This window comes from Rutidosis leptorrhynchoides, chromosome 2 (genome assembly GCF_046630445.1).
Source record: "Rutidosis leptorrhynchoides isolate AG116_Rl617_1_P2 chromosome 2, CSIRO_AGI_Rlap_v1, whole genome shotgun sequence".
Taxonomy (NCBI): Eukaryota; Viridiplantae; Streptophyta; class Magnoliopsida; order Asterales; family Asteraceae; genus Rutidosis; species Rutidosis leptorrhynchoides.
In genome coordinates, this window is record NC_092334.1 from 312,847,196 (window position 1) to 312,871,620 (window position 24,425).

Consider the following 24,425-nt stretch of genomic DNA (forward strand, 5'->3'; position numbering starts at 1 on the left):
AGGGTTTTCTTAATACTTGAAATCTAAATTATTATTGTAGATCTCACTTACTTGGAACCTTTTTATGTTTGTTGTGATGATAAAGATCAAGTCTTCATCATCACATATGATGGAGATGCATAAACTTGTGTAAAAAGGACAAAGGTTGAAGCTTTATTGGATTTATGCAATAAAGAGGCAATCTTGATGTTCAAAACTTGTAGAATGATAGATTTTACTCTTAGTTGTGTATTGATAGCTGAACATTGGTCAAAGTGATGCTTAAACATCAAAGAGTTGTACACTTGAAGCTTACAAGCATCAATGATGAGAACCGTGATGAGCATCAAGCACCAAGAATTTCACCGGAGCACTTGTTTGCTGTTTTTTCGGGGTCTGATCAGACTCCTGGGCTTATGGAAAATTGATTTTCAGATAATTCGTTTCAAGTAGATGACTTTTTGTTTAGGCCTCGACTTAATCCGATATACGGTTTAGGATTTATAGCTTTCCGAAAGTCACTACGCCTTTGTAACGTTGTGCTGAAATTTCTGACCTACTCGCACTTAAACCGTCGCCATGGTCAAACAAAGATGAGTTAGGTTCTGATAATTGGTTAGCAGTTAGAGGACTCACATATGGAGCCATGTCTACTGACTACGTGTCTTTTCGATTTGTTTCGATCTCTATTCTTGTTAAACTTACCTTAGTGTTGATGAATGATGATGATAATGATGATGTTGATGATGACATTTAAACTTAAATTATGCACTTTTAAACCTTTTGGGACAACATACTGACCTAGTGACCTTTGACTTAGGTTGACGACCTTTCGGACCAACTTACGACCTGCATACTTTTCGTATCAACATTTACTGCTTATTCACTGTGAGTTATAGCTTCCCTTTTTTTACTTAAAGTATTTTTGGGACTGAGAATACATGCGCTTTTTATGTTTTACATACTAGACACGAGTACTTAAACTTTACATATGTGTGGGTTATACAATGGCATAAACTTTCCCCTTAGCAGGGTAACGTTTAATCATTGGTTTTTGAACCGGTGAACGCGAATATTAGATATGGATCCATAGTGTTTGACATCCCCACTCGGGCTAGTCGCGCTAGCATTTAATGGGTGTTTGATACTTCGAGGACATACGCACTCGCCAAGTGCACTTTTAGGGGGTGATATACATACGTTAAGTCTAGTTACCGGGTACCCACGGTTAAGCATATACTTTCCATATTGATTTAAACTGCTGATTGAAGCACTAAAATCTCGTGGTCTACATTACTTTACAGATTACAAACAAACTATAGCTCACCAACATTCATGTTGACTTCTTAAGCATGTATTTCTCAGGTGCTTAGACGTTGTTGCTTCCGCTGTTAGACTTGCTGTCTTGGTGTTATAAACTTGCTTTTTTAGGCTGCTGTGTTAGATTTCTGTTGCATTACTTAGAGATGTCTCAATCATGGAACTTTTCTTTTGCATTCGTAACTTACGTTATTTTCAAATAATGGCTTTGTAACGACCTTTGGGTCATGTACGTATGTTAACGCTTCTATTCATAGGAAGCACGTTATCTTTTGTAAAACGCTATCTTTTTATTAATGCAAAACTGGTTTTCAAACAGCATATAGTGTTTGACCTTGTAATGATCTTGTTGTTGATGAACCGTACACGATGGTTTTGTACGGGGCGTCACATTTGGTATCAGAGCATTGGTTGTAGGGAATTAGGTTGCGTTAGTGAGTCTAGACCAGACCGAGTAGGATTCACTAATAGAACTAATCTACAACTTGCTTGTTTACTTGTTTATGTGGAACTGCTGTATGCTACTATATTATATTACTACGTGTTACTGCTTACTACTACTGCATGCTACTGCTTATTTTTAATGCTATATGAACTTGTTGCATGCTACTGCCTACTTTCACTGCTATGTGAACTTACTGTATGCTGCTACTTATTCTCGCTACTGCATGCTACTATCTGCTTTTTGCATGATGCTTCTGTTGATACTGCTATTACTGCCATGCTATGCACTGCTGTAGACGATCTAGGCTGCTGTAGTTACTATGCCTGATTTCGTGCTTGCTACCCGTCTGCTTTTCGCTGTACCGACTTGGAGAATTTACCTTTCCTAGTTTAGATGTTTTCATGAACCCTTTTCCCACTCGTCTAACCCTAAGGACTAGTATGTAAACCACCTGTTACTACCGTTCCACCATTCCAGAGATCGAAACATTAGTTCACTTAATCTAGGAGGAGTACCCCTCAGATTACTCGCCCACTAAAGTTGATCCTCGAAGGAGGAGATATGTGAGAACTTGTCGGAGTAACCACACCCCAAGCTCACTCTAATCAGCCACGTACAACGTATGAACATTATAAGGTTGTTCACTTCCCGCAAGGTGACCCGTCGTACGCTTTTAAGACCTTCACTTATCTCTTTCATTCCTCACCACTACTAGATGAATCAACGACACTTCTGGACTTAGGTCCCTAACACTCTTAGGCATTAGAGAAGTCAGGAGGACATCTCCTTTCACAAGGTCATAGTGTTTTCCACTGATGCTCAGCCATACCCAAAGACTTGGGAGTCGCCTCAAAACATATCATATTACTACTTGCTACCCGACACGAGACCCAGATTGAATTTCTAGAAAGGAACCTAACGACGTTACTTAAACCCAAACATTTTGAAGAAATTTAAGGACATCTAGGCATTGATGCATGATTCACAGAACCTACGCACCCACACCGAGAAACCGTGAGATTAATTATGTAGAATTTGTTTTGAGATAGCATAGATAAAGCACCGTTAGATGAAATCGAGTAGAACTTGAAGTGATCACGTTACATTGACCATATGGAATGATATTGGAATGAAAGTATGATTTAGTACAATATAATGACGCCAGACCAGCGTGATTATATTGAAGTAAATCATGCAGAAGTTCCAATGTTACTACATGAGGAATATGAGGTGATCCAGGGAAAACTTTGGTAAGGATTACTTGAGTATACGCATTATGGTCTGTTAGAGGTAGGGAAGGAAATACCACGTAGCCCAGATACTATACAAGAAGGGCCTTGATTGGAGAATTGATAACCCAAAAATTTGTTATAGATATAGACACCCTAGACACTTAAGGAAAAAGTTCTCAAATAGGAAAAACTTTGGACTTACTTGTGGTAAAGCAAATCGTTATCTTAGCTATGGAGACTCGCATGGATCCTGATTATAGTTAGGGAACGTTTCGTCACAGCATTTTATTATCTCGAAGTTGTTTAATACTAGAGCGATAGAAACCCTATATCTAAGAACCTTAGTGTTATAACTAATAAGCCATTAACAACCATGACAGTTAAGTATTCTATAGGACAAACTAATGGTAAGCTGGCGGAGATAGAGAAATAATTTAAGGTAGTACCTTAAAATTAACAGGTGGGTCATTTGGAGATGACCTCATGTCAACAAAACTTGGAAGTTTTAAAGTAGTAGTTGAAAGGATTAGTTACCTACGCACAAGCAGATGTTATTAGAGAAGATTGATAGAATTTTTCACGGCAGTATAATAAGATTTGGTTGGAATGAACCTTAAGATTAACCTAACACTCATCAAGTTAGGAAGCTTGATGTAAAAGTTGGAATGGACTTTAGGATTAACCTAATACTTATCAAGTTAGGAAACTTTGATGAAATAGATGGAACGGACTGGCTTTCAAGGATGAAAGTGAAAGTTATTTATAGTAAGAAGATTATTCATATACCTCGCGAGAATGGTAAGCCAAAAGCCATCTAGGTTACTTCAACAACCAGAAATCCCACAATGGAAATGGGAAGGAATAACAATGGATTTCATCATGAAGCTACCGAAAATGGTAGGGGGTTATGACACTATCTGGGTTATCATTGACCGCCTCACCAAATCTGCTCACTTTCTAGCCATGAAAGAAACCGATACAATGGACAAATTTGAACAACGATACATAAAGGAAATTGTATCCCGTCACTTCAGCGATTCAAATTCTATATTAAAGATTACCCAAGAATCTTATTTGATACTCATTCTTACGCGACTCTAAATCCTAACTTATTACGAGAAATTTCTTATTCGATGATAATCACAACATCATCCTTCTTACTTCGATATTAGTCATACCAGTTCAAAATTTTCCAAAATCAATGGGTGGTTAATTCTCATCCTCATACTCTCCCATTCGTATCTCACTTATAAACAACAACTTCACACTTAAGCATTTTTGTTCAAAGGACTTATGCCCTACTAATAGTCATTAACCACATTTAAATTCAACAGTTTTCATTACCTCGTAACATTTTTGCTCAAATATCACCCGAGATTTTCAAAAGTCTTTTACTCGATTCTCATCAATCTTTTTCCAACTTGTAACCTCCGAAATATGAAAATTTTGTTTGCCAAAATTTTTCACAAACTATTTTACGGTACGATCCTCTCAAAGTTTTGTAAAAGTAAATTTATTTTATTTGCCATTCGTGCAAATTTTTGAAATCGTATATGTTATATAAAATAAAGTAAATGATTACTTATTTTGACAAATACATATGAAATTTTACTTTCACTCTTACAAATCAAATCTTTTATTTAAAAGATATCTTACTTTGAATGGTACGTGTTGTACATAACCTCAGTTTACTAAGAACTTCATTTCTTTTCTTACGTTGTCACCTTAAACGATTTCTATAAAATTCTTGTTGCTTGTTATATAAAAATTCTTCGTTGCTTATTCGTATCCAAATCATCATAAAGACTTTACAACCATCAAAATCGAGAGATTCATGTGTTTGTGTGTGTGTGTATGTGATGAAGGCACTTACTACTACGTCATGCAGAGCCTTCGGGCTTCCACTAACACTTAAACCATTCAGAATTTTTTTGCGTTACCCCAAGGATCTTATTTGCCACACCCGTTGGAGCGATGCTCTTTCTTACATAACTCTAAGTCTTGACTTATTCTAGGGGAATTCCCATTTAGTGATATTAACACCATCAGTATTCCGACTTCAATATTAGTCATAACCTGTCTGACATTTTGCAAAGTCAAGAAGCGATTAATTTCTCGTCCTCATGCTCTATCCCTCATACTCCACTTTTAGCAACGGCTTCACACGTGAACATTTTTGGTCCAAAGACTTGCGTCCTGATAATTATCAAAACTACATTTAATTCATTGGTTTTCAATACCTAGTAACATCTCACCTGATGATTCAAAGATTTTTCACTCAATCTTTTTCAACTCGTAACCTCTGAAATAAGAAAAACTATGTTTATCAAAATTTTTACATGTTTATTTGTACGTTCCTCGCGAGATTTATGGACAAATGAAAGTACTAAAAACTTTTCTGTCACTTATGCGATTTATAAAATCATATATGTATAAATTTATCCTTACTTATTTTGGTTAGTACATACTAAGTTATACCTTCAAATTAAAAAAAAAAAATCGCTCATTTATTGAGTTGTTTAACTTAAGTCAAATAGTTTTGTGCAAAATGATACACGTTGTACATACTTCTAAATTTACTAGGAACTTCGTTTCGTTTATGTTGTCACATCAAACGTTTAAAAGTTTTTTCAAAACTTCCCTGGTTGATTCCATTAAAGGTTTTTGTATTAGCCTACACCATGTATGGGTCACACTTCTTCTCGTCCTCCATTTAGGGATGAAGACACAATTTAGGTCTTTGTTAAAACCTCTTGAGCCACTCCGGATGTCAGTTTTATAAAATTTGTTAGAAAGTCTTTGCGCTCATAAAAATGTTCCTTTAAGGCTAGACATGGCAAAAATGCGGGCCGAAAAATCAGTTTTCTGAGGTACACTTAGTTGTCACCCTATCGTAGGAAAGGCACTAGGCGGGTTTCTATTCTCAATGTTTCATGACTAATCGCAACACCTTCGTAAACATCATCTCTCTATGAATCATTAAATTGAGGTACAAGAAATCATTTTTTAGATTCTTTTCACTTGGAGTAAACCATTCTTTAGGACCAAGGGTTCACGTATCTTCTTATCCACGCATCCCCTTAAGTATAAGGATAAATTCAGAACGAACCGCTCGAAGGGTTCACTCTCGTTCAAAGACCACACCTTTCGTGAGATTTTCTTTCGGAAATGTAATGTACACCACTTTAGAAATCTATGAATCTTGTTATCCTCTTGGAAGGGACTGCTTAAAACATTTACGACACTGATGTGGATACCCTACATATTCCTTCCTTCGTTGGTTATAACTATATGTTGTTCTAGTTAATGTTAACCCTAACCTCAATATGTAACTGAAAGGATAAAGTTACATTATGGAACTGTGCTTTCATTCCACCTAAGGATAAGATCACATGCATCATGGAAAACTGGGTGATATCTTTCATTATTCGTTTAGACCGCCCTGAAGACACTATAAATAATTATGACTGGCATTACATGTAAATCTGATTTGTCACTTTCGGCTAAAATTTTAATTCATTAAATTGAACAAACGTTTCTTAAATATCGGGTTCTTTATACCTATGGTCTCCTTCCGAAATTAAGGGATTAGTAAAATCTATAGCTAACACTATCCAGACATCAAATCACATGGTTAGGATCACCATGTTTTTCACTCTATCTGTCAGCTTTGTATCGCGACATAAGCGCTCAATGTTTTAGATAAGTTTAGAAACATTCATGATGTATTTCATGCATCCGGCTTACTGAAGATGCATGTAGGCTAAAAACATCATCTTTCCTTTTATGGGTATATATTCGGATGACATGTTCATGTTAACAAGAAACGAAATCAATTTGTTGATCTCTTAGGACAAGAGACTTAATTAATGGCATATACATATTCTTACTTTTATACTCCCAAGTACCTTTCAAGGTAAATAACTCACTTCTGAGCCCACGAGTCTCACAGAACTTTGATATGCTCCTTTTTAGTCAAATACGGTACCATTGTTGGTCACTCCTCAAAATTTCGGGACGAAATTTTCTTTAACAGGTGGGTAATGTAACGACCCGGCTTTTTCGACTTGCTTTTGTGCTTTGTGCTCTCACGAAACTGCGTATATGTGCGTACTGAGCTAGTTTATGCTCTGGGATCTTATTTAATGATTAATTACTTTTATTAATATCTTACAATGTGCTATTAAGTGTGTAATCACTTAACTTGATCCCCGAATTCTTTTACGACCGTTGGTGTCACTTGACGTTTGAAACGAGCTATGTACTTGGTACACGTTTAACTTTGGTCATAATCAGAATATTATGACTACGAAATACTAATTGTTATTTTATAATAACAATTACTTGGGTTTTTAGATGGTTAATTACGCTTAGTAATTTACTAGAGCACACTAGTTAGTTTTGTTGGAATTTCTACCTTGTTGGACCTTAGCTCACCCTACACTAGCTAGTGGACTATTTAATTAGCCCAATTATAATAAGTTAGTGACCAATAATAATGAAAGACAAATGCCCATTTATTAGAGGGAACATACTAGCATTTTTGTTACGCATTATCCTTAATGTTGCATGAGATCCTAACATAAGCACTAACTTTAGACAACCGTTAACCAAAAAGTAAAAAGGTGTTCCCCTTGTCCCCCCACCATACCCACGGCCTAAACACCCTCCCCACACCCTCACCTCATATAAATACCAAGCTTATCCCATTCATTTCACACTTGATTTCATTTACAAATTACACACACTTACTCTCTAATTCTCTCTCTAGTCTTTCTCACTCTAAAAAATGTAAGTTTAAAATTTTTCTTTCTCTTCTTATCCTCTTCTCATCCACGACATCATCATCATCATCATTTAATGGATCTAGCTTTTAGCTTTTGATCTTGTTATATCTTGTAGATTCAAACTTGGGTTTGAATCCTTCAAGAACATGAAAAATTTAAACTTTCTAGCTTTGAATCTTCATTTACTTGTTAGATCTAGCTTGTGATTTCTTTGTTTTGTTATAAAGATCAAAACTTGTGTTTATGATCTTCATGTATCTTAAAGATCTAAAAGAACACTAAAGATCCAAGCTTTCTAGCTTCGGGTTTCATTATTGTCTTAAAGATCTTAGCTTTTTAGCTTATGGTCTCATTACTTCTATTATTTTGTTATAGATCTTAGCTTTCTAGCTTATGGTCTCATTAATCTTGTAAAGATCCAAGCTTTCTAGCTTAGGGTTTTCTTAATACTTGAAATCTAAATTATTATTGTAGATCTCCCTTACTTGGAACCTTTTTATGTTTGTTGTGATGATAAAGATCAAGTCTTCATCATCACATATGATGGAGATGCATAAACTTGTGTAAAAAGGACAAAGGTTGAAGCTTTATTGGATTTATGCAATAAAGAGGCAATCTTGATGTTCAAAACTTGTAGAATGATAGATTTTACTCTTAGTTGTGTATTGATAGCTGAAACTTGGTCAAAGTGATACTTAAACATCAAAGAGTTGTACACTTGAAGCTTACAAGCATCAAGGATGAGAACCGTGATGAGCATCAAGCACCAAGAATTTCACCGAAGCACTTGTTTGCTGTTTTTTCGGGGTCTGATCAGACTCCTGGGCTTATGGAAAATTGATTTTCAGATAGCTTGTTTCAAGTAGATGACTTTTCGTTTAGGTCTCGACTGAATCCGATATACGGTTTAGGATTTATAGCCTTCCGAAAGTCACTACGCCTTTGTAACGTTGTGCTGAAATTTCTGACCTACTCACACTTAAACCATCGCCACGGTCAAACAAAGACGAGTTAGGTTCTGAAAATTGGTCAGATGTTAGAGGACTCACATACGGATACATGGCCACTGACTACATATCTTTTCGATTTATATAGATGTCGTAACAGCTGTCCGAAATCAGCCTTTTGTTTCGATCTCTATTCTTGTTAAACTTACCTTAATGTTGATGAATGATGATGATAATGATGATGTTGATGATGACATTTAAACTTAAATTATGTACTTTTAAACCTTTTGGGACAACATACTGACCTAGTGACCTTAAACTTAGGTTGACGACCTTTCGGACCGACTTACTACCTGCATGCGCTTTTTATGTTTTACATACTAGACACGAGTACTTAAACTTTACATATGTGTCGGCTATACAACGGCATAAACTTTCCCCTTAGCACGGTAACATTTAATCATTGGTTTTTGAACCGGTGAACGCAAATATTACATATGGATCCATAGAGTTTGACATCCCCACTCGGGCTAGTCGCGCTAGCATTTAATGGGTGTTTGATACTTCGAGGACATACGCACTCGCCAAGTGCACTTTTAGGGGGTGATATACATACGTTAAGTCTAGTTACCGGGTGCCCACGGTTAAGCATATACTTTCCATACTGATTTAAACAGCTTGTTGAAGCACTGAAATCTCGTGGTCTACATTACTTTACAGATTACAAACAAACTATAGCTCACCAACATTCGTGTTGACTTTTTATGCATGTATTTCTCAGGTGTGTTGTTGCTTCGGCTGTTAGAGTTGCTGTCTTGGTGTTATAAACTTTTTGTTTCAGGCTGCTGTGTTAGATTTCTGCTTCATTACTTAGAGATGTCTCAATCATGGAACTTTTCTTTTGCATTCGTAATTTACGTTATTTTCAAATAATAGCTTTGTAATGACCTTTGGGTCACGTACTTATGTTAACGCTTCTATTCATAGGAAGCACGTTATCTTTTGTAAAACGCTATCTTTTTATTAATGCAAAACTGGTTTTCAAACAACATATAGTGTTTGACCTTGTAATGATCCTGTTGTTGATGAACCGTACACGATGGTTTTGTACGGGGCGTCACAAGTGGACTTTTGTAGGTTGCTTTAGATGACGTGCTTTCGGATTGATTTAGGATTGGGTAGTATGTCCCCAATCGCCATGCTCGATCTTTTGTTGTGTTTAAACAAAACGAGTCGAAATTGTCACGTTCATGTAATTATGGTTCGTTGGAGTCCCAAGGGTCGTATTACACTTTTGTCAACTAAAACCCGGTTATTTATTGTTTTGAAAAGCGTTGGGTGCGGTTTGGGGTTAACGAAACTTGTTTTGGGTGAAAATGGTTTGTTTTGTGTATTAAAGGGGCTGACCCTATTTTCCATTTGATATGCGCCCCGCGCGTTGGCCTGCTCGCCGCGCAAATGGCCAAATCCCGATGTGTCGCCAAATTGTCAACTTCTGGATTCGTTTTGCGTTAGCGTGTTTTCTCGTATAATGTTTTGGGTCGTTACAGGAACACTCGGTAGCTCCTCCGAAAACACGTCTTCAAATTCGTTCACCACAGGAATACTACGAATGGATGGAGGCTCTTCACGAGTATCAACTACATGTGCAAGAAAACCAATGCCACCGCCACTAAGGAGCCGATGTGCCCGTGCATAAGTGCATAATGGCACTAGTCTTCTCTGTTTCTCACCATGAATGATTAACTCTCCCCCACTTGGGGTCTTTACACAAATAAACTTCTCATTGCATGCAATATCGGCTCTATAATGATCAATTCAATCCATACCAACAACAACATTGAACTTACCCAAAATCATCGTGATAAGATCAATTGTAAAAGTTTCGGCACCAAACACTACATCACAATTTTTACACACATCAACCCCTAGCACCGTCTTACCATCCGCTATTTCGACTTCCACCGGATGATTTAACTTAGCTAGCAGTTTATTAAACTTAGGCACAAACTTCGGAGACACAAACGATAAATTAGCACCACTATCAAATAGTATCTTTGCCGGATTAGAGTTAACCATGAAAGTACCTGAGACGACTTCATTGGATTGTTTTACTTTATCATGGGTCATCAAAAAATTTCGCCTCCTATCCGTACCCTCCACCTTTTCGAGCTTCTTGACTTGATCACCCCGCAAATTGGGACATTCTAACCTTCGGTGCCTTTTCTTTTGACAATTGAAACAAGTGATTTTGTTAGAAGACGGGTTCGGGCAATCATGAGAGATGTGACCCTTTTGCCCACAATTATAACACGTGACCATCGGAAGCACCCTTCTTCACACTACTGACACTCTCGGTCGCACCCTTGCTCTTCGTGTTAGTATGGCTAGTAGCTTCAAACTTTCTTTTGCTAAAGGTGAAGTCACTCTTTTTCGGGGCAAGTTACTCAAAACCCTTAGCCACATCAAACAACTCATTAAAAGATTTCACCGACCCTCTACTAATCTTCTCTTGAAAGTGATTGTTAAAAGTTCGATAAAAGTCTTCCATCAACATACGATCATTACCGACATACTCCGGGAAAAATTGGGTCCTTGATAGGAAGGTGGACTTGAGAGTGTTCAAATCCATGGACCCTTGCCTCAAAGCACGTAACTAATCTCTTAACCTTGAAAGATCGGCTTGAGTCTAGTACTCTTTAATAAGCTCCGCCTTGAACTCGTCCCATGTCAAACTCATACATTGTTCTTCACCAAAGATTCTAATTTTTGCTTCCCATCACCCCTCAACATGCTACTTCCGTACCTCGTCTTCTTATCGAGAGGACATTCACTAGTGCGGAAAGTGTAACAACCCTACTTTTTTCGTTAATATCGTTACTTATCCTTTAAATATTTAACGGTGATTACATAGAACTTTGTGTGTTTAATTGAATTAAATACATACATGGTCCTAGTTGATTACTTGAATTAATATGTTTATATTAATTGATGAATTTGTTTCGGATAACGAAATACCTAGAAAACCACATGATTACAATAATCGCTTAGAAAGCTTTTCAATTTACGGAACTCAGAAAAACGATAAAATAATTATTTTTAATAATTATTAACTTTATGAAAAACTTATTTAATTTATTATTTTTTAATGAATTAAACCCGGTGATTGCGTTTCAACGACCGGTTAACGTTGCGGAGACCCGGTACGGTTAACGGCACTCGAAACGGACCACGCGCGTACAAGTAATTTAGCAAAACGAGCCCAATGACCCTCCTAGATGGGCCATCAGCTGACCCCCCCCCCCCCCCATGGAACCCCTATTTGTACTTTAATTTGGCTTATTGGGTCATTACTGATTAAATTAAGCCCTAACTCTAGAGTATAAATAGAAGTAAACACTCACACATATCCCTAAACCTAATATTAGTTGACTGGTTGCTCTCCCTGCCCTCTCCTTGTCGTCGATCACCAACCACACCATCATAGCCATCAAAACTCAAAATTAGAAGAAACTTGAAGATCAAAGTTGTTCTACGCATCGTACTACACACGCTAGTATAAATAAATTTGTGTTTAAACGTATAATCACTAACCTAATCTTTCTAGATCAGTTTTTTAATTCAATTACATAGTGTATTGATGTCTAGTGCTCAATTGATTGCAATTATAGTTGTTGTTAGTCGTTAATTTACGCGATTGTTGTATGTTGTGTGAATCACAAATTTAATTGCTATGAATCTGATTAAATGAGTTTGTGTACTGATCTTGTAATGTATCTATATGGATATATCTCGAAAAATTAATAAATTTGGACTTTGGATTTGCATGATTTCGTTACCGTATGCTTAACTTATGATCAATTGAAGTTTCGTTAGGTTTTTGCATGCTATACGAATTTTCTGGTATATGTGCTGTTAGTACGATTTTCCGTATAGCGGCTGTAAGGTACTAGTACAGAGAATAACTGCTTAGCGTATGGCGTATAATGTTGATTGTTGTTTGCCCTCGAGAAATAATCTCTGCAGACTCGAAATACAGATGTAAGATCTGTGGGGTGGCCTCAATCAATCTGTGGATCAATCTGTAATGATCCGTCTAGCGCACAGCTGCTAAGCGGCTAATTTTATTTTAGAGTGAGAAAGAACTGTGTGAGAGAGAAAGTGTACTTCTCTCTGACTGAAGTTCAGATCAGAATGATGTCAAATGTGGTGACCCGGGGGGTCTATTTATAGGCGTAGAATGTCCGAAATTCACGGGATACACGTGTCAATCACTGAATGGTTCTGTTACGTGAAGTATCCGGAATGTCGGTGGCGTGTGCTGACGTGGTTGCATGCCGTTCACGCGCTGAGTTAAAGGGCTTATGTATAGAAGCTGCCTGTAGGGTTTATGCTTGATGCTGGGCGGCCTGATTAATGCTGGACGGCAAATACTAAACACCGTTAGATTTTGTTATTTTCTGTGCTCTTTGTTCGATTTTTCTGTATAAAATAATGTTTTTATGACGTGTATCCCCTAGGATACACCATTAAGTCCCCCCAGTTTAATGTCTTTATTTTTGTAAAAAATAAAGTCATTAAACTAAAAAATAAGAAATGCCTTTCTCCTCGAAGACACAAAACTGCTGTAGCCCCCAAAATCTTTCTGATTTATTTTCAAAGTTTAAATTGTTTGTTCTATTGATCTGTCCCATACACGTGTTTCAATCTCATCCCTTTATTATTAATTTGCTTGTCTATAAATAGTCCGACCCTTTACCTTTTTTCTTTTCCGAAAACTGCTTATTTGCTGTGAAGATATCTTGCAATTTATTCAATTTAGCAATCCGTGAAGTACAAGGTCAGTGATTGTTCATCTTTTCTTCCGTTTGAATTTTCATTTTTCGTACTACCATGGCCGAATCCAGCAGCACGTCTTCTCAGAGAGATAATTGTGATGTCAGCACCATCCCTTCTGGTATCACCGAAGCCGATATAGAACAGTTATGTGAGAAGCACAGATATCTTAGGTTGTTGAATCCTATTGTGCCTTTGCCTAGCGATAGGGCCAATAAACCTCCGAAAAAGATGATTACCCTCTATAAATTGAAATTAACTGTAGGAAATCTCCGTATTCCTCTTTCTTCCTTTCTTCAACAAATTCTTGCCCACTATGGGATAGGTATTAGTCAAGTTCATCCATTAGGTTTACAGAAAATTATTCTTTTTGAAATGTACTGTAATTTTGTAGGAGAATCTCCCAATGTGAATATTTTCCATGAATTATTTAGAACTAGATTAGTTAGCAAATGCTGGTATACATTTGATTGTAAGCCGGACAAGGCATTTACTGGGGTAAAGGAAAGTTCGTTAAAGAACTGGAAAGATCCATATTTCTTTGTTAATGAAAGGGTTGTTCATGATGCCTGGGCATGTGTTCGTGGTTGGAGAAAAACTACCATAGGAGTTAGCAAATTCACCACATTGTCTGAGGATGAAAGTTTTATTCTTGATACTTTGAAGACATTCAAGTTTCCACAACGGTCATATGATGATTATGAAGCCATACTGGTTCTCTGTAGAATGAGTAACAACTGGCGTTCTGGATATACACCGGTGCTACGCTGGGAAGGCCGTGGTAGGCACCTTTGTTGATATATTCTGTTATTTGTTATGTTGTTCTGAGTTGTGTATGTTCTTATATGTTTCTCTGTTTGTTTGTATATTATCTGATTACAGGATAAGTAATGCAGGTTTACAGAACTTTTAAGAAGACCAATCTTGATCCTTTAATTGTGTCTGAACGGCCCAAAATCCCTGCTGAAATTGAGGCGGAGAAAGCCCAAGATGCTGCTTTTGAACAGCAACTGAAAAGCCCATAGCGATCTATTGAGGGTGGAGATGGTGGTACTGTTCAACCATCTCCTGATGTTGAAATTGTTGAAGTCACCCCTGATCCGCCCAGCGCCAAGAAGGCTGGTAAAGGTTCAAAGCGTGAGGGGAAACGACCAATAGGTGAAATTGCTGAAAAACTAAAAGTAGATTAATAATTTGATGTTGAAGCTCTATTGTATATTTATCTGCTTTTTCATTTTATAGGATTGGTTCGTCAAGATGATGTGGTTGATGCTTCTTCTTGGAAGGATCCTGAGAGCAATAAAACTGTTGATGTTGAAGATGACACTGATGATGATAATGAGGAAACTGATGATGTTGATTCTTTTAAGACTCCTCCATTCAGAACTCTGCATACTTCGAAAGGGACTGATACAACACAATCCTCTGCTTCCACTCAACCACCATCCATTCCATTAAGCGGACTACAAGCTTTTCTTGATGATCCCAATAAAAAATCTGATGATTTTGCTGAATTTTTGAAGGCAACTCTTTTTTATACTTTATGATTTATCAATCATCACTTTATTGTTAATTGAATTCTTATCTTGTCCATTGTATTTAATGTAGGCAAACACTGTTACTGATTTATCTTCCTCTCTATCCACCATGACCTTTAAACAAAGTTATCAGTCTACTGCTGCGGCGTTGGTGCTTCTAAATCAACATATGATTCATGACCTTAAAATGCAGAAAGCTCATGAGACTATCATTGCCAATGCTGTGCACAATGCTACTAGAGTGAATAAGCTTGAGCTTGATTTAAAGGATATCAACATGAAATTGAAAACTTCGATGGAGACTGTAGAGAAAAAGGATAAGCTGTTGGAAGTAGTGGAAAAAAAATGTGTTGCAGAGAGGGTAGAAAAAGAAAAATGCATGGAAGAGAAGGATAAACTGGTGAAGGAAAATGAAGAGTTGAAGAAGTTGCTTGTGGAGAAGAATCAATTGTTGGAGGAGAAGATTGCTGCTGCTGCTGATGTTAAGAAAAACTTTACTGATTTAAAACCCGGTATCCCTAGTCTTGTGCATAGGGTGTTGGGTTCTAAACTTGTGGGTAAAACTTTCAACAGGTATATAGTGGCATTTACAGAAAGTGATCTTGCAGATGCAATGGAGGAAATTTTAAATGTCCTGCCTGTGAAGCCTGACCCTTTACCAGATGCTATTTCGAAACACATGAAACCAGATACTGATGCCAAGCTGCATTTGGCCATTGCTGAAGTAACATCTTTGAAAATTGATTCTGTAAGTGAGGTTTGTGCTAGGGAAGAGGTATCAGTGAAGGATATTTTGGATGTGCCTATTTAAGAACATATTTTCTCTGTGATAACAATATGTAATAACTTAATAATTTGTTTGTGTATACTGCCATTATGCTTAATGTTAGCATATTTTTCTATTCTTATTATTTTGCTGCTATGTGCATTTGAATTTCATATAGCATGTCATATGAAATGATGTTTGCCTTAAACTAATTTTTGATTATGCAATGAACTGTAATCCGTCGTCCGTTGTTCGTAATACCCCATCACAACATTCTCCTTTATGAATCTTAAAGTATAGTGCTACATAAATGTCATTGTGTTATTCAGTTTAAAAATTGTATATCTGGCCTGTAGCTGATCAAAACATGTATAATTTTTATGATTACTGTGTAAACAACTTATCCATTCTCCGTTCTGCATTAGCTGAATTATGTTATGAAGAAATATCGAGAAGTCTTTTGATAACTTCTGAAATAGGATGTGAATGAATCATAATGATGGTATTCTGTCTATATGTTATAAAAATTGATAAATGTGTTAGAGATAATTCTGTTTATGGAACTAGCAATGTTCCGTCTAGCGTGTTGCGCTTAGGTTTAGTGCGGCTTTATAAAATATACTTATATTTAATGTTTTCTGTTTACAAGTTATAAATGAATTTATGCCATTGTGATAAACCATTCTGTATGTCATGACATTATGAGATCTTTAGTTTTGCCTCGGTGCCCTCTAGCGAAGTAAACACTTTACGCTAGCTGATCCCTTGTGTCTATAATGTTGACACAAGAGCTTCTACCATCGGGGACATAAAAATGCCTTGCCTTATGTGGGTAGGAATGAATGCCATGCTTTACATTCGTAACGCGTAATGCTGTGCGTAAAAAAAATTTAAAAAATTTTATTGATAACACTGTCACACATACAACATTTTTGTGTAATATCTTCGTATGGGGTGATCAAGTCCCAATCAGAAAATTACAAAAAGTGTATTGTGTTGTTGCCTGAACTGATGAAAATTAAAAATGTGATAAAAACTGTTATGCGAGATTCATGCTGTTATACTGTCTTCCGTGTACCGTGTTGCGTCCTGCTTTCAATGTTGCCACATTTTAGGTGGTTTGAAGTACCCGTTCACATCATTTCTACTGAACAACTACCTTGATGATTCCCCCTAACAAAATTCCCTGGAGCTTTATGAACAACTGATCTCTCCTTTAGTGGACCAACATATTCAGAGTGTATTACTGTTACACCGTTTGGTGTTGGGAACCGCAATTCTGCATGCGGTGTAGAGGTAATTGCTCCGAATTTGTGAAGTGTCCGCCTACCGAACAACGCACTGAACCGTGATCTGCCATCAAGAACTGTAAATTCCACAATTTCTGTACGGACCAAAGGGTGTGTTCCCAGTGTAACATCCAGTTTTACTTTACCAACTGCTCTTATTGATTCACCCATGATACCAGCAATCTTTAAGTTCGTGTAGCGTAGTCGATCCTTCACGCTGAACGGATACTCCTTAAAACAATGCAAATACAAAATATCTGCTTCACTACCTGTGTCAATATAAATGCGAGTGATGTTTCTGTTTGCTATTACAGCTGAAATGACCACAGGTGTAACATCCCGCATTTTTCCGTTAAATTATTTTTTAACGCCGTCTTTTTCTTTTTAGATAATATTCCTCGTATCTAGATTCGTAACCTCCGTTAGCTAACATTCTAAATATTCTCGTTATCGGATTTTAATACGCGTTTTAAAATATTCCGTTTAGGTATTTTCCGCACCCGACTACAAACTCGAGGGACTAAAATTGACACGGGGCAAACTAGTTGACTAGGTCACCTAGTCCACCCCAATCACCACCATTCAACCATCTCCCTCTCTCTCTCTTTCTCTCTAGCAAGAACACACCCAATTTCCAAATTCATTCAATCATCATCTAAATTCGATCTAGGAGGCTTACAACAAAATAAATTACATATTCGTGATCCTCTCTTCATCCTCTTCATTTTGGTACCAACTTCATCTCGTTTGGGTAACATTTCTAAAACACTAGATTTCTTTAAATTTGTGTTCTTGACTTAAAAGTGTGTTAATTAGTGTCTATGGCTCATTGTGATGTCGTGTATGTAATTTGTATGCTCGATTTGTTGTTTTTGGTGTAACTAGCTTGAATATGAAAATTGCTTGCTTAATCTTTGATTTTGGATGATTAAAAGTTGTTTAAATTGTTAAAGTTCATGTATTAAATGTGTTACTAGCATCATTAGCTTCAAATTGATGTGTAGGTTGATTAAGAAAACTTCAAAAACATGATTATTGATTTTGAGATGTTTGACTAGGGTTTGATAGTTCTTGACATGAATTTTTGGATGCTTGAATGTCATGGAATGTTAATTGTTAGTGTTTAGTAGTAATGTATGCTTCATTACCTTCAAAACGGCATATCATATGTGTGAATTGGTTTCCCGAAACTCAAAATGCAATTGATGAACTTGAAACTTTGAAAATGGACTTTTATTGTTCGCTTGATGAGATTTCGGCTATTGTAAATGATGTTATTGTTGGACCATAAGTGCTTAGTTGTATTCCTCGTCAAAATACCTTTCCAACGATATATGATAGGCATTATAAGTGTTTGCGGGTCAATTGTTGTGTTAGAATTGATTTTGGCTCGTGCATACTTGTGGAAAAACAGAAACAGACCTGCACAGATGGTGGCGCGGCGCGCCCCATCCCCGCGCGGCGCGCAGATGTACCTGGTCAGATTCTGACCTCCTCGTCCCATTTCACGTGAAATGTTTGATGACCTACGGACCTCCGATTCACATGAAACTTGTTTTAATACACTTGTATATGAATAATTAGCATAGAAAAATAGTCCGGGACCTGACCCGAACATATTGACTTTTTCGTTGACTTTGACCCGACCAAGTTTGACTTTTTGTCAAACTTAACCAATTAATTATGCAATCTTTCTAACATGATTCTATACTTGTATCTTGCATGAAACTTGACAATTTTCTTCACATGCTACATAATCGAGTCGTGTCGAGCCATAGGACTAATTGAACAACTTTGACCCTTCGTGACTATCGTTATTGATACAACCTACTTGTTTAGGTAGAGATTAGCTTTGTCTTTGCACGCGTTTACTCGTTGAAGTACTTTATTAACTCTTGCGCTCAAGGTGAGATCATAGTCCCACCTTTTCAACAACTTTTATACTTTTAAATCGTGGGCTGAGAAAACATATACTTTGTTACATCTTGTACTACTTACTTTTATGTTTTGAACACAAGTGTGAAAACAAACATTCCACGTGCGAGTTAGAACAAAAATGCCTCAATTCGATTATCATTAGTTACACTTGCAGGGTGTAAGCGAGAACTTATATTGTGTGGCCATACGGGTTTAACAAACCCTCATTCGGACGGTTCGCTACCGTTATGCGGATGAAATATATTTTTGTGTTTTAGTGTGGGTTCTAGCACTGTGTGATGGGGTAACGTTGGTTAAGTTTTGATAATTGAGTGCTCGCGTATAACAACACTTTTGGAATGCAAATGATTTGGATAATCTACGTTATGGAAATACAAAATCTTGTGGTTCAAAAACAACGTTTAATACTTACTAAACCTATGATTTCACCAACGTTTTCGTTGACAGATTCTTCTATGTTTTCTCAGGTTTTGAATGCTTAGTGATACATGCTTCCGCACTCTTTTGATACTTGCTTGGATGTCGAGTATACATGCATTTTGGAGCATCTTTTGAACTTATTTAAACTGTGTCGCATAGTTTTCATTTGTACTTATAACGTTGTAACTTAACTTGTGGTCAATTACCTTTGTAAACTTTGAAACAATCTTTACACTTGAATGGATGCGACATATTTTGGGTCAAACGTCTGTTTTAAAGACTTATGACCAGGTAATGGGACCTACGTAGTCGACGCCGTCACTTGACGATTTGTCGGGGTCGCTACAAGTGGTATCAGAGCTTTGGTTGTAGGGATTTAGAGTTCATTTGTGTCTACCCCGAGTCATAGGGTACATAGGTGAATCTAGACTACAACCGGCATATAGACTGAAGTAGGAATTACTTGACTATTTGTGCATTTATACTCGAACTCTTCTATCATATCTAACTCGTATTCGATCTTGATCTTACGTTAATAAATTTTGTTGACGCGCCACCTTGACTTTATGAAGTAATGTTAAATGCACATGAGAATCAGGGTAATATAATTTCCGGGATTATATTACGGTGATTCACATGGACGTTCCGACATTATGACATAAAGAATTTAAGGCGAGTCAAGGATAATTTTCTCTTTATCTTTATTCCATATCGCGGTTAGTATTATTTAGAATACTAACCAACGATATTCTTGTGTCATGAAGGAACAATGGCTCGTCGACGCGCTCCTCCCGAAACTCCCGAACAAGCCCTCCAACGCATGATAGCCACCGCCATAGGTGCAGCTATGGCTAGTATCTCCTCCGACATCAATAACAACCACAACCACAACAACCATGGAACCGGTAATTCAAATGAGGGTTGCTCCTTGATGTTGTAGCGTGAGGGTACGAAATAGTATTATTTTTAATACAAAATACTACAAAATATGACACAAGTTTTATTAATTTACGGATGGGATATACCTAAACCTTGCTACAACACTTATAGGCAGTGTACCTAATCGTACAGTAGTGTAGTTTTTAGTAAGTCCGGTTCGTTCCACAGGGAAATCTTTAAACAAAGCTCAACGCTATATTAGTTTACTTTTATAAAAATACAAATATATATATAAGTAATATTATTATTATAAAGGGGGTTTTTTTTTTACCGTTTAATGACCGGTTTGTCGATTTTAAAACTTTAGTCGCAGTTAAAACCTAATGTAAAATATAAAATAAATACAAGACTTAAATTAAAGCGTAAAGTAAATAACGATAATGAAATTGCGAATAATAAAAATGCGATAAAATAAAAGTGCGATAATTAGAAGTGCAATTAAATATAAAATAAAGGAAATTAAATATGAAATAAAAGAATTATGCTTATTTAAACTTCCGTAATCATGATGTTTGACGTGTTGATTTTAGTTTTATGCCCATGGGTTAATTGTCCTTTGTCCTGGATTATTCAATATGTCCGTCTGGTTTTTGTCCATAACAGTCCATCAGTCATAAATATAAATTGCAAGTGTCATTGTCAAATTATTATTATACCCGAAGATAAATATTCCAACTAATTGGGGATTCGAATTGTAACAAGGTTTTAATACTTTGTTTAATGAATACACCAGGTTATCGACTGCGTGTAAACCAAGGTTTTACTACTTTGTTAACAATTACACCAATTACCCTTGAATGTAATTTCACCCCTGTTTTAATTATTCTAGTGGCTATTAATCCATTCCCGTGTCCGGTTAAATGAACGATTATTCGTACATATAAATACCCCGCCCATCGTGTCCGATCGAGTGTATATGGTAATTTATAGGGACGCCCAATTGTAAATCTTTATATTAACATTAACAAACTTTCATTTAGTTAAACAAATATAAAGCCCATTAATAGCCCATAGTCTAGTTTCCACAAGTGTCGTTCTTTTGTCCAAACCCCAATTATGGTACAAAGCCCAAATACTCAATTTTAGTAATTAGCCCAACATCATGATTACTTCGTTTTAAATAAGCATAATAATAACTTAGCTACGAGACATTAATATAAAAAGGTTGAACATAACTTACAATGATTAAAAATAGCGTAGCGTTACACGGACAGAATTTCGACTTACACCCTTACAACATTCGCTAACATACCCTTATTATTAGAATTATAATTAAAATTAAAATATAAATTATAAATATAAATATATTTATGTATGAAGAGGAAGAAAAAAGATGTGTTAAATTTGATCAGAATTCGGTTGGCTTTATAGCCAGACTTGATTTTTGGGGCTCCGCGACTCGCGGCAAAATGCCCTTAAAACTCCGCGAGTCGCGGAGAGGTATTTACAGCTCACACCCTTGGAGTTTCTTGCTGCCGACGGTTTTTATTATATATATATATAATATATATATAATTAATATAATTAATTATATATTATATTATATTTATATACATAGTTAACTTGTAATTTTTAGTCCGTTGCGTCGAGCGTTAAGAGTTGACTCTAGTCCCGGTTCCGGATTTTCGAACGTCCTCGCGTACAATTTAATATCTTGTACTTTGCGTTTTGAATCTTGTACTTTTGTAATTTCGAGACGTTTCTTATCAATAATTGGAACCTTTTCGATTGTCTTTTGTACTTTTGAGCTTTTTGGTCGTTTGCGTCTTCAATTCGTCGAATCTGTCTTTTGTCTTCACCTTTTATTATTTAAACGAATATCACTTGTAAATAGAACAATTGCAACTAAAAGCTTGTCTTTCTTGAGGAATAATGCTATGAAATATATGTTCGTTTTTAGCATTATCAAATATTCCCACACTTGAGCGTTGCTTGTCCTCAAGCAATATCGTCTTGAAATACTAGAATCACTTCTTTATTCTTCACACTTTGTACATCAGTGATTTCTATACGGCGGTATAAACAATAGTAGTAACGATATGGTTTACAGTCCCACATGACTATAAAAATTTAGATCCATTAAGGAAATTGGATCTTTATGAAAATATTTGATCTTTTGAAAATTAAATCTAGTTTTTACCCTAGATAAGTTTTCCGGAATAACCCTTTACCGGTGTTTGCAAAATATTTGTGGGTTTGGTGGGTTTCAGATTTGAAAATTTTAGCTCAAAACTTGCGGTTTTGTGTCACCCACTTGCTAACCTTGTATTTGGAAAGCAACACGTCCAGTTTACTTGTTCCGTATATTACCTTTCGGTAAACTACCGTCCGGTTGTAAAGGAAAGCGTTGAACAAGCAACTGTTAAGGCAATGTCCCGTGACATGCTTTTGATTATGGTCTATAACGTGTCGGACGCAATTACTATCCTTGGTAGGAGCAATAGTAAAGCTCACCCTTATAATTTTTCGGTCTGGCACAAGGTCCTGTCTTTGACCATGCTATGCAACCACCGTTCTTACGGTTGACACCCGATTTAGTTCAGGTGACCTAATGAATTCCAGGTGAATTCCTAGGATTTTACGTTCAATCGTAATGAACGTATTGAAAATAGGGTTTTCAGAAAACAAATCGGTTTGTAATTTTGATCAAAATATTTTCTCGTTTAAGCTCGAGTTTAGATATCATTGAATTCCATGAGTTTGTAATTCTCAATCTTTAAGGTCAATCTCTAGGATTGAGTAATATCAGTCTTAAAAGCTGATTTTTAATCTTTAAGGAGATTATCCTTTCTGGGGATCTGATTCATTAGTCTTATCCAGCTAATTTGCATGGTGCCCCCCCATTGTACGAGATAAATCCTTCTCATGGTTAGGATAAATCTGACCACTTGGCGACCCTGTTTGATGCTGAGGTCCGTGGATTTCCTGCTGATTTTAGTGATGACTTTTCTAGATTTTTCGTCAACCTACAGCTGGTCTGGACGACAACTTCATGACCTAAATCAAGAAGCGCGTGTCTTTTTCGGAAGACTTTACTTCCTTTTAATGATGGAATTGATTCATCGTGTAGATCCATCTCTTCTTTTCTTTCATTGGGTAAAACAGTTTAGTTTAGTCCAAAGCAAAAGTATTTTCAGTTATTTGTTATAGATATATGTGACATATGTTTAAAATAACTTGGTAAATTTTCCCACACTTGGCTTTTTATTTTTCTTTTTATCGTCCTCTATTCCATTTTAAATGAATTTTAACATTTTAATTTGTTTCTCAATTTATGTCCTTTACGAGGTAACAATAATTTCGGTGTTAAAACCTAGTTTTATCGTTCATAAATATGTATAAACATGATTTTGAATTCATTTAATTGAAAATTTTGAAAATTTTTACTAGAATTGGGTAGTCAGTATATAAGACTAGGGCTGTTCTTTTTTATCAGAGAGCACTAGATTCTAATACAACTACTGCTTTACTAGTATTTTTAATGGTAACCAAGTGTATAAAGTAAAAAATTTTAAAATCCGAAAGAATTTAACCCCTTCCCACACTTAAGATCTTGCAATGCCCTCATTTGCAAGAAATCAGTAACAATTTAAATTATTGAGGGTGATTTGTGTGAAAATGATTAAATTTTTACCAAAGTTTCCAAATATATTGGCGTTTGTTTGCTGAATGATAAATGGTGCACATCATTTGTTCATTCCGTCTTGTTGTTATTTCACATGTATTTTGCATCTTGTCGTCAAAATTAGTTGCTTTTGCTGAACTTAATGCCAGTCTTTGAAAATGCGTTGTTTTACCCTGTTGTGTACATAAGATAAACTGCAAACATATATACATATTTTTGAAGTTTGGTTTATTACCCCACATTCAAAAATTATTAAAATCTAAGAATAAAAGTTAGATAATTATAAAAATGATTACAATATTAACAAAAATATTAAATGCATCAATAATTACAAATTACAAAATAATAAAAAAATAAAATAAAA

General features: G+C 36.1%; 1 protein-coding gene across 1 annotated transcript in view; it reads right to left on the reverse strand.

Annotated features, from left to right (window-relative positions):
- LOC139888763 (probable protein phosphatase 2C 49) overlaps window positions 1-12,250 on the reverse strand; it is a 35,130-nt gene extending 22,880 nt beyond the window's left edge. The window contains exons 1-2 of the mRNA XM_071871751.1: window positions 12,129-12,250; window positions 10,259-10,514 (exon numbers count right to left, since the gene is read on the reverse strand). Of these exons, the coding sequence (XP_071727852.1) occupies window positions 10,259-10,514; window positions 12,129-12,250 (378 nt within the window). The remainder of the gene's footprint in view (window positions 1-10,258; window positions 10,515-12,128) is intronic.
- Window positions 12,251-24,425: the final 12,175 nt, after the last annotated feature.